This window comes from Tyto alba, unplaced genomic scaffold (genome assembly GCF_018691265.1).
Source record: "Tyto alba isolate M040663 unplaced genomic scaffold, T.alba_DEE_v4.0 Super-Scaffold_3, whole genome shotgun sequence".
Taxonomy (NCBI): Eukaryota; Metazoa; Chordata; class Aves; order Strigiformes; family Tytonidae; genus Tyto; species Tyto alba.
In genome coordinates this window covers 5,464,191-5,481,935 of record NW_024881304.1, presented here as the reverse complement: position 1 = coordinate 5,481,935, position 17,745 = coordinate 5,464,191, and the positions used below count along the sequence as shown (strand labels likewise).

Here is a 17,745-nt window from a genome sequence, read left to right as displayed (position 1 = left end):
TGTTAGCACTCTTTATTTGTTAATAATTTTTGTATACTATCATTTTATGAAATGTATATAATTCAGCCTCTGCCCTGAAATGTATGAATTGTAACACCTTCCACAAGTCCCTATAAATCATTCCAACTTTGAGGAGGGGGAAGAAGAGCCACCTCATAGTCAGCTAGCTGCAGGTGGGGCAGCAAAATGAACCAGTCATCCTTGTGAATTGCCTGCCCTTGGCAAGGCAGGAGCATTTCTCCTTCTTTGGGCATATTGTAATGCTGACAAACGTATCTTCTTATTGAGACCTGTGCTACAATTCATGCTGCAGGACATATTTCTCAGTCAGGGCTAAATTGGAAGGGGGTGGTTTGAGAAGGGATCTGGGATAGGGGCAGGATGGACTGTGTTGTAATCACTGGTTATCACGGTGTCTTAAGTGTTCTGCTGCAAAACCTGTAAAAAAACCCCTCAAACCACAAAAAAAGCACAGGAACAGAACAGGAAGATTTGCTTGTTTATAGATTTACAGAATACCTGATTAACATTCCTGGACTACCTGATTAACTTTTTGTCCTAATACTAAATTAAAATTTCTCCGAGTAGAACAGTAGAAAATAATCTCTATGTGCTTAGTTCTGGAATAAGCTCTTCCTTGTGTCTGACAGTTTTTTAGCATTGAGCTGGCCATCATTCAATCATTTAAGACCATTAGTAGTGTCATCTTCTGAATTGGGAGACACTGAAAATGGAAGCGTTGTCAGACTATTGTAATTTCATTGTTAAGCGATGCTCAAGTTTTTTTTAAAATAATTTTATAGTGTAAGTTAAATGCATGTTCTTGAGGAGAAAGCCTGAAAAAATTAAATTCTGTAATAATTCCAATGTTCGCAGAACTACAGAGATAAAGTAATCAATCTGTGTAATATATTTTGATATAGCCATCATCTCTAAAGGACTTCAAAGTGCTCTTAACTAAAAATTCCTAACTTGCCACTCTTCTGAAGGTTTTATCTTGTGTCTGTCAAACCCCACGGTAGAGGGGCACATGTTTCAGGTAGAAATGGAAGTGAACATGGAGCTACAAGGGCTTAACGATATGGGAGAGACAATTGCATCTGACAGTTGCTGAGACTTCTCACCAGCCTATGTAATTCTTTAAGATAAACTTTTAAATATTTGGCATAAAAAGCAAAGAAATATATACATCAGAGAAAAAATATTACAAGTGTGTTTTCAGTTGTAGTATAGTATGAGGTCAGTGTCAGTGACATTGCAATAGCAGATGACCTCCAAATGCATTTTCAGGCTATTACAGTGAATTTTTCTGTAATTGCCAAAAGGACAATGAGTGTTCTTCATGGATCCTTTCATCAAGGCATTTACAATAAATCAAAAAAAAAATAAGAAAGCCAAACGAATGAGGATGGCTACACTGATTAATAAAGTCTAGGCATCAATGACCTAATGAAAAACTGGGTTGGGGAAAAAAGTATTTCTGTGTCATAGATCTACCATATGATGATTCCTTTTTTTTTTTTTATATATATATATAGTTGATGATATTAGAATAAGGCTAAATTAAACATACAAACCTGCTGTTTTTAGGAGGAGATACATGATAAAGGAAATTCAGTGAAAGATTTTAAAAAAAAGAGGATATTTTTTCATACCAAAACCAAACTATCTTAAACACAGAACTACTTCAGATTATTTGTAATTCTTCATCAGACATTTAAATAAAAGCATTGCTGTGTTACCTTTGCTGCTATAGAAAATCTAAACTGTTCAGCAGATGTTGATTAAAGACATTCAAGTTGCTGTGTTTAACATTTCAGTTTAAGTTTAGTGGTGCTTTGATAGTTTATACGTAGAAAGACTGTGTCTGGCCTGCAGTAACTAATGGCGAAACTCAATATGTGCATTGTCTTTCATGCAGCTATTGTGCAAATATTAAATTACATCTCACAGTAACAAGAATCTTAGTTTTTGAACAACATTTTGAACACTTCAACTCTTAATTGATATAAGCCTGTGTACATTGGCCGTATGTTAATTTAGAATGATTAAGAAACAACATTTTTTTAAAAAAGGGGCAGGGAGATATGTTGTCCTTCTGCAAAGCTTTTATCTCAGCTAAAGTCACTACACTATCCCTTATATATGAATACAAATGGTCTCTGTAACCAGGGACCTGAAAGGAAACTTTCCAAAAGAAAGGGTATTATTATTTCTGATTAATTACCGCCTAACTGTTTAAACTCTGCTGCTATGTTGGTTTTTTTTTCCTACTTTTTGATACTAGCACTTAAGGAAACTCATATGAAATAGTACCATATGAAATTGGTTTCTCTGTTACAAGCTCGTGAATGCAATTTCTAAGGGCAGGCTGCTCTTCTAGTACAAATCAGCATAGTTGTATTGATTTCATATAGTCATCCTTTATTTACAGTAGCTAGGAGGCAGGCCTGTTATTTTTACTCTCAATGTAAAAATTTTTGCTATTACAGATTTTGGTTTTTTATTTAAAATGATTTTCCATTTTTAGAGCTTCCTTCCTCTCTCTCCAACCTGTGTGCCCCCTTATTCCTCACTCTGAGTAAGGAAGTGTAAAGTTTAATATTTTTCCTCTGTTGGAAAAATATTAAATTTGATTTTGATGAAGTAGTAGTATATTATTATTTAGAGTATTTTACAGGAAAACTGGGAAATAAGAGAATATTGGAAATCTCTGAAATAATTTTGTAAGGCTGTGGGATGAGTTATGTAATTAAGGATTAGAGATGACAGAGAAGTTTTCAAGTGCTGTATTTGTACTTTTTTTCCCTTCAGGTGTGGGATGTCTGTGATTTATAAGTCCTATACAGTGAAATTATCATTTAGAATTAAGAGGAGTACATGTATCTGAAAGTCTCTGAATATACAAAAGAATACTGAGAGTTCTCTGTGTTCTGGAACAATCAAATAGAGCTTAACTTAATTCTCAAGTGAATTATCTGTTTGTACTTTTGAAGTCTCTATACTAAATATGTTTAATATTGTCATTCAGTTCTATGTAAAAGGCATGTTATGAAACTGTTAATATAAGGAGATATATAATTACTGTTATAATGTAATTTATGACCAGAGTCTTCTAACAAAATTAGTTGTATCATGCTGCAGTACATGTTAGATATTCGCTATGCTCGTAATAGTATATGGTCCGAGTTACACTGTCCCGTAGAACAGTGTGATGTTTAAATGGGCGTTTATTCTGCTTTTTTTCTTGACTCTTGTATCTTTTATAGCTTTCCATTGGAAACAAAACTATAGGAGTTTCTTAAATGAGAGATGTATTGAGTTTCAAATTCAAACCTTACAAAGCATGTTAAATATCTCTTTAAACTTTCCAGGAAAGGAAATAAAGGTATTCTTTTCTTTCACTCAAGCTGGTGATTTAAATGGTTACCCTAAGCCATTAATAGAAATATATAGTGGTGTTAGTAAAAACAAAACAGATATTCTGAAAGTATTACAATGCATATATACACAAATTAAAAGTATATGAAAAATAGGCAAGAAAATCTGGGAGACCACAGATTATGATAGAGTTTAAATTTGGTGTTAATTCTTTGACGGGATTGTCCACATATATATGACATCTCAATGGAGCAGTGACTTTCTAGGCTTGAAATACTTTTTTATAGACCATAGTTCTGGATTGAATATGGAAAGAGTGAATGTAAGAGAGCAAGAATAAAAGTAAAAATGTCCTTCAGGTAATAAAAAATAAACCCCTGCACTGATTGAAGTTGATTGAAGAAGTATAAAAAAAGATAAATGGGCAACTGCAGTTAAGATGAGGGGGACAGACTCTGGGTGAGAAGGCAGATTTTTATCTCAAATATGGCCTTCTTCAATATTTTAATTTAGAAAATATTCTTCAGTATTTCAATTAGGAAAAAAAAAAAGTTTAAATGCAGATGGGGAAAAAGAAATAGTGACTAGCCTGAAAAAGAAATTTGGAGTATTAATACCAGGAGACTGAAGGGAGTGATTAATATAAATTTAGAAGAGTATTTGCAATGGGATGCAGTAGTAAAAATAACCAATATTTTTGTCTGCAGAAATACTGAGTAGCAGAACAAGATGATAATCTCTATAGGTGGCCTTTGTGTCATCCCCCCTGAGAAACCATGCTTGATTTCAGACATCTCCTTGCCAGAACCATGATGCAAATATGAAACAGTTGGACAAAAAGGACCCAACAGGGACAGGTATCTGGCTAAAACTAATAGATCTTAGACTTTTATTCTAATATTCTAAAGTTATAAGTGTCACAAAAGTGGATAAATTATTTTGGATGACGTAAAATTTAGAAAATTAGTAGTATGAAATCACATTGACAAGGAGATCTGTTAAGTGATTGGCTGGCCTTCAAATGGGGAAAGAAAATCAATTACTATAGGTTTTTCAGTGCTAGGTGTAACATCGACCAAAGTCCTGGAAAGGATCTTAGAGTATCATAGTGTGTTCCACTGCCCACAGGCAGGGTTGGAAGGAGATTCTTACAGTGAATGAAAACATTAAATTTTCTCTAGGGATTAAGCCAGGCTTGCAGCCTCTCTGCATCACAACCTACTCAACCTTTTCACTTTGAAGTGAAGTACAGTTTGTAAGGTTTCTGCCTGTTACTCAGAACTCTAGATGATAGCTCTTTTCTGTAATTAAAAATAAATATTTTTCTGGATATCTCTCTCTTTTCCTATCTTAATAATTTTCCTAAGTATGTAAAATCGTAACTCAGGATAAATTATAGTAAGTCATTCCTTCTGTTATTTTTTTTAAACGCTTTTTAATCTTTTACTGATAGATATTACTCCTGGTTTACTTTGTTTTCATTCAGGAATGCTTCTTATTAATTTATCAGGACTGTATTGCTCTTTAGTTACTACACTGACTTTAATATACTGTAAAGTGAAGTAATTTTATTTAAAATGAGGCAATATGCTTTTTTTTTTTTTTTTTGCTTCTTTATTGTCATACTTTGGATAGCAAAACCTAAATCTGCTTTCAGAATGGATTGTTCATCTATTCTAAAGCTTATGTTATTTTTCTATTTCTATATATATTTCCCTTTATATATCTGTGTATTTTAAAATAATGCACATAACATACACATCTTGTGCTAATTTCCATTCATGTAATCCAGTGTATTGATTTCTCTCTATTCATTGCTCTGGAAGACTTCCCATACTACTGTCTAACTGGCTCTCGCTCTCTTTCTGCAGCTCTTGAGGTGCCTATTCTTACTCTATTTCCTTTGTAGCTTCCCTTTTCAGTATTCCCTGTTGTCCAACACTTGTCTATACAATTTATCTGCTGCCTCTCTCTTCCCACCATCTGTTAACTTTTTTATGAGATGTGCTGTAATTTTTTTCATCTGGGCAGAGGCCACTAAGTCTTCCCATTTTGATATAGACATAATAGGAATGACAAGATACAAACTAAAAGGAGTATCACTGTTCATCTTAAATGATTTGTACTAAATGTGTAAGTATGCCAAAACAGCTTTTTTTCTACATGTGAGTTTACATTATATTAGAGTATATATACTTTGGCTTGTGTATGACACAGTTGAACAGTTTTCCATGCAAAATATTATTGCTAAATTCTTGCATAAGCTAACATATCCTACTTTATATGCACCTATACCAAATAACACAAAACTGGCCACAAGTAACAAATTGTCAGATGTCTTCAAGTACCCGAAAGGTAGGATTATGCAGAAAGGTATGATTTTTCATGGTTAACTTGGAGAGGTAATACAGATGATATTTTCAAGTGCTCTCAATGTGCGGTTGAGGTAAACTTCAAAAAAAAGTTCAGCAATGAGTCATGTAGCATGTAACATGTAAAATGTTGTGAGATGTAGGAATTCATACCCAACCAACCTATCTTGAAAATCTGGCCCAGAATAAATACAGACAGTTGTTATAAGAAGCATTAGCTTGTTGAGAATGAATGTCTACCTCTTCATGTGTCGTAACTGGAATTATGTGTTAATCTATTTTGTATTATTATATTTAATATCTGAAAAATACCTATTGCATTTTGAATTATATCATGATAAATACATATAATGAGAGCAAAAACTTTTCAATGGATGTCTCACAAGGTTGTGAGTCCTGCTTAGAAGAGTCCAAGAGTCAAGCTGTTTTGTTCAGAGAATTTATTGGTCCCTGAAGAGAAAGAGACAGAGACTGAGTATTTCCAGATACACAAGTGGATATTATCAGCCCAGGCTTCTTTTGGCTAGTTTCCTAGTGAAGGTTAATTTTAGCATTAAGTTCCAGCTCTTTCTCAGCTGGAGTCTGGCAACAGAAGCCAAGCTTTCAGTCCAGGAGCTCCTTTCTGTGTGACAGCCTTCTCCTCTCTTGGCTCAGTTTGCCCACTGACCTGCTTTTATAGCCCTGTAAAAGTGTCAGCTGACATGAGGGCAGATCCCTTCCCTAAGCGGCCCTTCGGGAATTTTCTTCTATCTGTATGAAAACTCAGCACACATGTCTTCTTTCTAAATGCTTGTTGATTCCTCTGAATCCTTCCTGTATCCATACATTTGAATCTGGTATTGAAGGAATCTAGAATCTCACAGGAAGTAAGAATGGGTGAAATGTGGAGATGAGTGGTGTGCCTCAGGAACCAGTCTTGGGACTGGTGCTGTCTAACATGTTTGTTGCCAACATCGACAGTGGGATTGAGCACACCCTCAGAAAGTTCGCCAATGACACCAAGCCAAGTGGTGCAGTTGATAATGCTGGAGAGAAGGGATGCCATCAAGAGGGACCTTGACAGGCTTGGGAGGGGGGCATGTACAAAGCTTATGAAATTCAACAAGTCCAAGTCCAAGGTCTTGCACATGGGTTGGGGCAATCCCAAGCACAAATACAGGCTGGGTAGAGAATTTACTGAGAGTAGCCCTGCGGAGAAGGACTTGGGGATGTTGGTTGACAAGAAGCTCAAAATGACCTGGCAATGTGCGCTTGCAGCTCAGAAAGCCAACTGTATCCTGGGCTGCATCAAGAGAACAGTGACCAGCAGGTTGAGGGAGGTGATTCTCCTCCTCTACTCCACTCTCTTGAGACCCCACAGGGAGACTGCATTCAGCTTTGGGGCCTCCAACATAAGAAGGACGTAGATCTGCTTGAGTGAGTCCAGAGGAGGCCACAAAGATGATCAGGAGTCTGAAGCACCTCTCCTATGAAGACAGGCTGAGACAATTGGGGCTGTTCAGCCTGGAGAAGAGAATGCTCTGGGAAGACCTTATAGCGGCCTTCAGTACTTAAAGGGGGCCTACAAGAAAGCTGGGGAGGGACATTTTACAAGGGTATGTAGTGATAGGACAAAGAGTGATGGTTTTAAACTGAGAGTAGATTTAGATTAGATATAGGGAAGAAATTCTTCACTGTGAGGGTGGTGAGACACTGGCACAGGGTGCCCAGAGAAGCTGTGGCTGCCCCCTCCCTGGAAGGGTTCCAGGCCAGGTTGGACGGGGCTTTGAGCAACCTGGTCTGGTGGAAGGTGTCCCTGCCCATGGCAGGGGGGTTGGACTGCATGATGTTTAAGGTCCCTTCCAATCCAAACCATTCCGTGATTCTGTTAATTATTTCCTGCAGTGATTGCACAATAAACTATACAAACTTGCTTGTTTTAGAAGAAGAATAAAATATATTTATCAATTTGATCCCCAGTTTTAGCTGAATTTGCTTCTATTTATTGATGCAGTAGGATGCTCTCAGCTTCAACATGTACACGAGATAATAGACTGATGTTTCCGATTCTAAAGAAATTTTTTTTTCTAGTCACATAGAACAGCACTTTATTGCAGCTACTGACCAGAGAATATGACTGCATATTCCCAGTAAATGATATACATATTCTCTTCATGATCAACAGTTCATAGGTTCTTTTCCTCATTTATACCATTTTTTTCCTCTCTGGGTATAAGGGGCATATATATTTTCTTTTTTCTTTAGGTAAACTTCCAATCCTATTGGATTTTTTTCTTTTTTTTTAGATACCATAATGATACTTTATGCTTCTGTACTGTTTTCCTTAAGATTTTATTAATTCTCTGTTCATAATCCATATATTTAACAAACTGAATCATACAGAACATACGGCATGGGAAATACTTGTACATTCTCGATTCTACCACTGACTTATTTGTTTTCTTCAGCCTACTTCAGGAAAGTTTAATTACTGCATCACATCTGTTCAGAAACTTGATATCAGTGTAAATTTAATGTCTTCATTAATCATACAATTTTTGTTCCGTGGAGCTTTACAACCATACTGTGGTGAACGTGTTGACTGAACTATCACATGGGTGGATAGATGGAGCGAACATATGGGACTAAACTGTTTAGTAGCAAGAATGGCTTCTAGAACTTAAAATATACCTGTTTCCTAAATCATTCCTTAGGAGAGAGATTTGTTGCAAGCAAACCTGATGAAACACTTGTAGGAAGTTACAATATGAAAGCAGCTATTAGTCCTGTTCAGGCGACAGAGCCCTACAGCTATGTGTTTCTGTGGCAGCTAAGAGGGATTCAAGGGCTGAAATTTTCTTTGTAGAGCTTCTGTGACAAGTGGGCTTCAGATACTGCAAATCTGTGAAGACTTTATTTCTTTTCAGCTTACTGTACCACTGAAGTATGTGAGAATTTTGAAAGCAATTCATTTAGTTATCAACTAATGGGAAAAGTAAATGTAAAAAATGCATTTCCCTATTATTTTATGGAGTTCTGCTAAAGTATTTGCAACCAAGTTCAATATATTACTGCAGTTATACTTGACATAAATATACAAAAATATAAATAAACGTATTAATTCTGTTTTCCCTATCCAGAACAACAATTAAATGTAGGGACCAATTATTAATATTTCATAGAATCACTTAGGTTGGAAAAGACCCTTAAGATCATCTAGTCCAACTGTTAACCTAGTTTTAAAAATTGTATATGAAAATTTCAGCCTTATTTGTTTCTTTAAAATGAAAGAAAAAAGCAAGTCAAAACTGTAAGCCACATTGGAAAATAACTATCTGAATTCTCATTAATGGCTTTGATAATATCTCAAACTTTTCAGTTTGAGAGAAAAAGATATGAAAGGTATTGAGGCAGAGTTTTCTGCCATTCCTAATAATTCAAACAGGAAGTATAACATTTACAAGCAGAGTAATACCCTGTCTTGGTTATTCTGCTTTCTCCTCCTGGAGGCCTTATTGGTGCTAGTGGACCATTCAGCATGAAACAGAAGAATTGGTAGAATTCTGGTGGCAGACTTGAGAGTTTATTGCTGAGATAGCCACTTCTGGTGCTGCCATCTACTTCTAGTTTTATCTTCATGGCTCTTAGAAAAGTATGTATCCATTTAATATTTTTTTCTGGGCAGTGTTTTGTTGAGTGTCACTTCTTTAGAGATGCTATTAATTTTTTACAGTAAAGGTGTTTGATGACCTAGTGGAAGTGGCTGAAACATTTCAGAAGTCAGTTTTCAAAAATTTGTGCATGCTGACTTTGAACTTATTTTCATTCTCTGTTTGTATTTTAGGTTTTGGTTTTGTTAACATTGAAAAAGTTGTATATATCTTGAAGTAGAACTAAATTTAATCCCAAGAAGGCTTCAATATACCATTTCTCATTTTTCTTAGAAATATTTTTTGACCTGATTGTTACTAGGTACATAATGTTGATCCTTCTGATCAAATCAAATTATAACTGCCCTTTAGTTTTGCTTTTGTTTGATGCTGCTGCCAATGTTTTTTACTTCACAGCTTTTATACCTCTCCCTGTCTCCTGATGTTTTTGGTTCATTTAATTCCTTGAAAATTCCCATCTCCAGATGCCAGCATCTGTGTAAGCTTTTGTTTTTGTCTGGTATTTTCTTTATTTTTGGTTGCTCCTACAGTTTTAGTCTTCAGTAGTAAGAGCATCACTTTTTCATCAAAAGTACTGTTTTCTGTATTCTGATCTTTGCATGTTTGTTATAATTTTCAGTTCTCTCTGTTAGAGGTGTGATGTCATCTTTGCCTCTCATCTTGCATGTCCACTTCTCTCTAAAGGTAGTATCTTCAGATATTTTTCTTCCTTATTCAATTGCATAAGGAGTTAGCCATACATCCTGCATAACCTATTTCTTTTGAAGAGTGTATGCAGTCAGTAATGTCTTGTGTCTTTCTGACACTACTGTAATTTTACATTCAGCTTTATAACTTGTTGCTTGTGAATAAATAAAAATGGGTTGCCCTTTCTTTTCTGCATTATTTATCAGGTGCAGACATATAATATGCATTTCCATTATATCAATTTGTTTTTTCTGTTAACTTTTTATGTGGGTTAACTTGCAGTATGCATTTTAATGCTTTATTTAGCATATTAGTGACAGTTTTTTCAGGTTAACAAGAAATTGGAAATTAATATGTGAGTGAATAGCTTTCATAAAATCTTGGATAGTCCTGAAATACAAGTGTTAAGAGACATGAAGCAAGCACTCTTTTCTCTAGCTCTGAATTTTGGCTGAATTCAGTGCTCATTTTTGGAAGAGAATTTAAAATGGTACGCTTGGCTTACTCAACATGTTAGTGCATATTGCAAGGGACAGTGTAAATCCATGGGGTATATTTTCCCCATAAGTTTTTGGTTGACAGCGTTAAGACTGGATAATAGTAGCATTTTGTAAGTATAGAGAAAGGTATGTTTTAGGTAAGTTATTGGTTTGTGTTGTTTTACTGGAGCTATTTTATACAGATTTGTTTAAAAATATCATTATATACATTAATACAGTAAATAATGTGATAACATTACCCAACAAAATGTGATGAAAAATAGAGATTAATTGATTTCACTGAGAAAAAAATTAATGTCACAAATGCTTCAATTTAATTTGTGAAATGATGTAGTATTTTATATTGCACTATTTCTGTAAAGATGCCAATGAGAATTTTAAGCCTTATTTTGCTTAAACACTGTATAAACTAACATCCTTCTGGCCCAAAACACTTTGCCACTTTGTTAGAGACAAGTTTGAATGTAAAGATTAGCAACTTCAAATGAAGGAAAAGGGAATATGATTCTGTTATATTGCATAAAATGGGCATGACCAGGTGGTTCTTAATAATGTAAATATAGTGGGTAAAAAAAACAAAGTGTTTGATGGTATAAGAATAATGAACAACTATAAAAGTAAATTTTGAAACCACAATGTTAATCTGATCAACTGTGTGATCCTAACAGCAAAAATTTGGATGAGTTTGAAGAAGAAGAAAATGTGTTGTATAGAATTTGCTGTAACTTTGGAGGGAAACAGTGTAAGTGTACCTCAGGAAAAATATTCTGTTTAACTTTTTTTCTGGTTTCTTATTGTGGTCTTATGTCTTTTTCTGTTTTTTAAATTTGTCAAGTATAACAAAATTCTGAAGGATTGTTTTCTTTCCTGCTTGCATTATATGAGTTGGGGAGGTAGCCATCGGGTAATTACTAGCTCATGCCACTTCTCTATTGCTCTTGTCGTCAGGTTAGTCAGGCTAAGGTGAGGACTGATGTCTGAAGTAGTATTTGCTTCATTAACTCCTTTGTGACAGTCACTGTGCAGCTGCACTTTGCTACTTTGAACTGTAGTCTTGAAGGAAGTTTGAGGTAAAAACTACTCAGGCAGATCCATTGTCTTTTGTGAAAACCTTACAGACCCATTGATTTGGAGACTGCTTTCTCCTTGGGCACACACCATATCCATGGTTGGAAATGTTGTTTTACATAACCTAAAGGGTTATGTAGAATTTATGGACAGTCATACAAACACCTTTGCCGTCTCTGATTTAGTAATCCACTGTCATATTGGCAGTGTAGGGTTGAGCTGGTCATATGCTTTGGGCCTTTGAAAGTCTCTGATGTTTAAGAAGGTCTTGCGGGGCAAAATAATGAAAGAATATAAAGATAAAAGTTGCTGTTGAACCATAAGGTATGTTGTAATCTGAAGTACAATGCTGCTGTACTACTTCAATTTGGAAAATCTAAATATGGAAGGTAGTAACAGGAAGACACCCTGGAAACATTTTGAGTTGAGGACATATTGTGCAGTAGGCAATTATAGGTAAGAAGCTTTATTCTACTGAGAAATAATCGAGCATTTTGGTAGCTATTGGAACTGCTAATGAAATCCAAGAATATTTTACCATGTCGTGATAAGTTTAGCAAGCTTTTCTCCAATTACCTTGGTAAAGCCAAAGATTAGTACAAATCTTATACGTTAAGAAATATATTTAGTTGCTAGCAAAAAACCCCCATTTTATAATATTTTAGATTTTTATATTATAGTATAATTTTTCACTATAACATTTATTTTAATTTTTAGAATCTAAATTTATATGTATTTTAAGTTTTTTAAAAAATATTCCTAATTAATGCTTGTCAGTCCACCTACTTAAAAGGAAGAAAACCAAAGTGAAGCTTAGTGGTACTGAATGATGGAGCACTTATGGGACTAGTCTCTTTCAAAACAGAAGACAGATTTTGCTATGTCAAACTGTTGAAGTTGACGTTTGATGAACTCATTTTGTTAACTGAAATTCTGCTTAAACTCAAAAAATGTATTTAGGTCATATCCTGAATGTTAGTGGATAGCTGTGGAGCCATAGCTTCCCCCTCTTGCCCCATAGGCTGAAACTTTAAATAGCTGCTGTAGAGCCTGTTAATTTTAAAATACTTTGACTGACTTGATATTTAATAACTACATCATTTGCTAAAAATTTCTGGCTAAAAATCTATAGTGCTTTCCAAAAACTATACCTCTGTATATTGAACTTTCAGGTAGTAATATTTTTACAGTTGTGGTAGGGAACATTTATTTCTTTTTTTTTTTTCTGGATATTTCATTACAAATTATGCATGCGTACATATTTGCAAATGAATGGAGATGTAAGGGCATCTATTGATACATCTATTTTACTGCATCACTACCAAAGCTGGTTTCATGTTCTGGGATATGCTGAGATATTTCTGAAAAGGACCATATGAGACAGAACATTTATCATGAGTCTTACTAATAAAAATAAATTGTAAGTATACATTTAGAGTATTTGCATTTGAACTATACTTAAATATTTTTTTTCTGTTTTAATGAATAGTTACATTTTTTTGTCTTATGTATATCTATGATGTATCAGTCTGAGAATGAATATTAGGGTTTAAAGTAGTCATAGATAATGCTCATGTTGGGTGAATGCTGTTGTTTATTAAATCTTTTTCTTGTAATTCCATTAACTGTTTAAAGTAGAATGTAACAGTACTTGGAAAATTGTTCAGTAGAATTTGATTTCTTAAAATAGATTTTTTTTTTTAGTAAATAATGAAAATGATACATACAAAAGTTCTGTTTCCTCCCCTGTGTTTCAATTTTAAATTTAAATTAAACCAGTCTTATATTCTTGATCTACTTCACTGGAACAGACATGACCTGTGTTTTAATATGAAACAAATCTCAAAGAGTTCCACCTAGTGAAATTTAGAGTAAAGCAAAATTAATTTTATGATTAAAAAAGCCAATGTTACAAAATACTTGTCAGAGTTATTTAAAACTCAAATACAGAGCAGAGGGGAAAGTATATGGGGCTAAGTTTACATATATGGCTTTCCAGTTTCACTACCTGGGCCTAGGAAGTCTCTGATAAATTCTCTCTTACACTGTTAAGCCCTCTTATACTTTAATGCATATATCTGAAGGCAAATTTTTATAGCATGGAACATTTTATTTGATTATATAATTTTCTTTCAGATTCCATAGTACAGTACCTTAATTTTGATAATGAAAGTAATTTTCTTTTGAGAATTTGGGTCACTGTAGAATTCTAAAGCCTGTCTGTGGGTGAGATTTAAATTAATCCCTTGAATATTTAAGAAGCATTCCTGAGACCATTGACAAAAAGTGACAAGATTAGCACTTGAAGTTTATTGACAGGATGCCTCATAGCAAAGATATTTATCTGTAAGGGTATTGTTTTTTTAAAATGAATAAAGCCTGTCTTAAACTCTGGGAATATACATGCTTTCTGAAATATATGAAGAATGGAGCAGTTTCTTTTCATACAGCTCATGGCACAGGGGCATAATGGTTTACAGAGGTAAGAGTTACACGTTGACAAAACTACATGGTAACTAATTTCTTAGCAGATAAAAATATAAGTTCTTGAGGATTAAGAAAGTCTTAACAGTCCCTGTCATAAGTTGAATTCAGGCATGCCCAAAAGTAAGTAATTATTCAGCAATAAAATTACATCCTTACATACATGCCTGTACCCAGATATATGTTGGAGAATGACAAAGGTTACCAGAGGGTTTGTTGTTCTTTCTGGGTTTAAAAACCCAGGGAGAACTGTATCATATTTTGTGTTCCAAGATTTTAGCATGTGAGACTGCTCAATCTCTTTGTCTCCTGTAACCTTTTTGAGAGAACTCTTTGTGATTAACTGGTCACAAAATCTTGTCTGCATTAGCAGATCTTTACTAATCCTGTGCCCATCCCAACAAACAAATACTCTGTGGTACTGACTCTACTTTCACATCCCCCAGTGTGGTCCTATTCCCATCAGAGTATTTCCTTCAGATTTATATATCGCAAATAGAAGAATAATCACGTCCTTTTCTCTTATTTTATCTACGGACTATGCATTGGATGACTTATTTTAAACCAGTTGTGTTCAATGGGGATGTTTTTAATTTGCTGCCTGTTCTCTTTACCTCTGAGGAAAGAATTTTGTAAATGCTGAATAATTTTAGAACATGTTTTCTTGGTTAAGGGTTGGATATTTTAAATTAGTTTTAAGAGGAAGGAAATCGTGTAAATGCTGTGGAATTCAGATAAGCACTGTGCATAGGAAATAAGCACTTTAATTTAGGGTACCTAGCATTGGTAGGTCAAGCTGATGATAATAAAGGAACAGATCTTAACTTTGTTTCAAATAATATGTAATCAATATTCTCTCTCTTGGTTTATTTCCTTTTTGCTTGAGAATTTATTTTGGTGAAGCTGAAATGTGCAGTTGCGTAAGTACTCCACAGGGTGTCATGAGGTAGTTGTTAGAATCATTAATACTTGGATGAAAGTAAAGAAAGAAACATAGTGTGCAGTCCTCTGAATGCCAGCTAATGTAATTTTAGATGTAACTAATACACATCCCATAAAATAAAAAGTTCTTAACTCATTAACACATGTATCTTATTTCTGTATCTGTATAAAATACACACACAAAATAAAATATTACAAGAAGTCATTTACAAGAGTGAGCTATTCTATGTCAGGTCTTCCCAAGAAACCTTTCTATATATACTTTAGTATTTTATATACAGAGCAAGTGGAATCTTTGGCCCATAGCAGTAATCTGACATACCAAACTATATATATAAAGAAGACAAAAAAAAAAAAAAAAAAGGTACAATACTTGTGTTGCTATACTGTTATAAAGAATTTCTAACTGAAATATGCTCCTCCAAATTTATTTGCAAATTTTATTGTAGTTTTTATTTAAGTTCTTTTAAAATGCAGATTTAAACAAACTTTATACAGTTCACAAAGCTGTACTGTGGATTTTATGATTTGTTAATTATAGATATATATGATGTCAAAACTTAACTGAAGGCTTTTTTTCTGCACATGTATAATGTAGTAGGAAGAGAAATTTTACCAAGGTATGCCCCAAATTAATGTGTGTTTTGATTACGGTGATACATTTTTGCATATGGTGACCAAATTTTTCTTGATGTAACTGTTGACTTCTGTGGAGCTGCACATGCATTGAATTCAGCTTCAGGCTTGTAAAAGAATCTTTAAATACAGTTTAACAGTAGTCATGAAGGATCCTGCTTCTGTTAAAATCTGAATTGCTTTAAACGGAAATGACATTGGCCATGAAAAAAATTACATTATGTTATGAAATGAACAGCAAAACTTAATTCATTTCAGTATTAACAGAATGTGATCCAAAGTGTAAAATCACTGATGAAAGCAAAAATTTGGATTTCTGTTGACAGTAATAATTTGTCTAATTTTAACAGCATATTTCAAACCAGTTTTGAACAAGTGATACCTTACAGGTTTAGGCATATTTGGTTGTGTTATATTAAGTAGCATACTAAAATAATAGACTAGTTAATTTTGTTGTTACTATTTATTTGTGCTGAGTATTATGGAAAAAATTTGGGGTTTATGCTGGTGGCATAACAGTGAGTGGCACTAAGAGCGTAGGATGAAGGGGAGGCTGATTCTTCTGACAGATGATTAATAAAATTTTGCACATATGACATACCACATGTCCTCTCTGAATTATGCCCAGAAGGTCATAGTGCCTTATAGCCATACAAGGTGAATTTCATGATAATCAGAACCCTGAATACTTTTATTCAGGTTTGCTTCCAAAATCTGCATGGTCCTGTGGACAATTTTTTGTGCAAAACTTTTCTGACAGCCCTATAAATCATGACCTGTTTAATAAACCTGTGTGTTTATAGATACCTTAGCAGTATGTTTAAAGACTCGCTAGAGGAAGAACTAGACCTGTTTAAAGCAGTTTTAATATCCAGAATAGAGTAACATACCTTAAATCTTCATGGAGATGAAGAAAGTGAATGGAAATGGTGGCCTTTGGGTTATGTGGGGTTTTTTTATTAGTTTTTGTTTCTGGGTTTGGCTTTTTGAAATATAAACATCCTGACCTCTGTCCAGGTGAGTTTCCTTTACAGCAGGGTGTTGGGAAAGAAGAGGTTTTCAGATAGGTAGGTTATCATCTTTCTTCTTCCTCAGTTTAAGGCTTGCTGAACTCACTTTGCCTCTCCCTGTCCTTGTTATTGCAACTAGAATAATCTAAAAGTGTAATTCCACACATACTTTGAATTACTGAGGTAATGTAGTACCTTAAAGTGATTAATATCAGAAAATATTTAAATAATAAAATATCTGACTGCACTGAGATTTTTCCTATAGTTTATTAGAAAATTACACTTTTTAGCAAAGGGCAACAAAACAGAAAGGACAGCAAACTGTTGATATTACATCATGTAAAAACTTGGCAGTATACTGAGGTATGTATCATATGTGTGATATGTATACATTCAGTTGATCCTAGCACTCAATTCCCTCTTTGAATGTTAAGACAAGGTTGATGAATATTACCATCTGTTTTTATTTTCAGATTGAAAACCTGCAGGAGCAACTTAGGGACAAGGACAAACAACTAACTAATCTAAAAGACAGAGTGAAGTCATTGCAGACAGATTCTAGTAACACAGACACAGCACTAGCAACCTTAGAAGAAGCTCTATCAGAGAAGGTAATGTTTTCTCATGGAACAACTTTATGTTCTGCTCTTGTGGGTGAAGTGTGTCCAGAAAATGTCTTTTTGAGTTGGTCTAGCACATGTAACATGGGCCTTGTGAGAAAAGCAGGTGGCTCTGTACTGGTAAGATGAGCAAGGAATGATTCCTGGCTGATGAATGAAACAGGACTCTGAAATGAAGAAGGATGTTCTTTTAGATGGGACCAGAGTGAATGGCCCAGGACATGGGAAGATTTTCCCTTAGTCAACGGGATGAGTGGTGGTTCCCTGAAATATTTGAAAGGCACGGACACCTGATTTAAAGAAGTTAGAGTTTGGGGTATTTTTATGGCTTTGTGATCTTGATTTTCTGGTTCTTTTGTCTGTTAAGAAGAGTTTAACTGAAGAGCCAACAGCAA

General features: G+C 34.4%; 1 protein-coding gene across 16 annotated transcripts in view; it reads left to right on the top strand.

Annotated features, from left to right (window-relative positions):
- Positions 1-17,745, top strand: part of ERC2 (ELKS/RAB6-interacting/CAST family member 2) — a 559,477-nt gene that overhangs the window by 224,163 nt on the left and 317,569 nt on the right. For all 16 annotated transcript variants that reach the window (XR_004405890.2, XR_004405889.2, XR_004405898.2 and 13 more), the window contains one exon: positions 17,204-17,341. Coding sequence is in view for 2 of the 16 variants with exons in the window: in XM_032984316.2 (XP_032840207.1) it covers positions 17,204-17,341 (138 nt within the window). In the remaining 14 variants the exon portion in view is untranslated. The remainder of the gene's footprint in view (positions 1-17,203; positions 17,342-17,745) is intronic.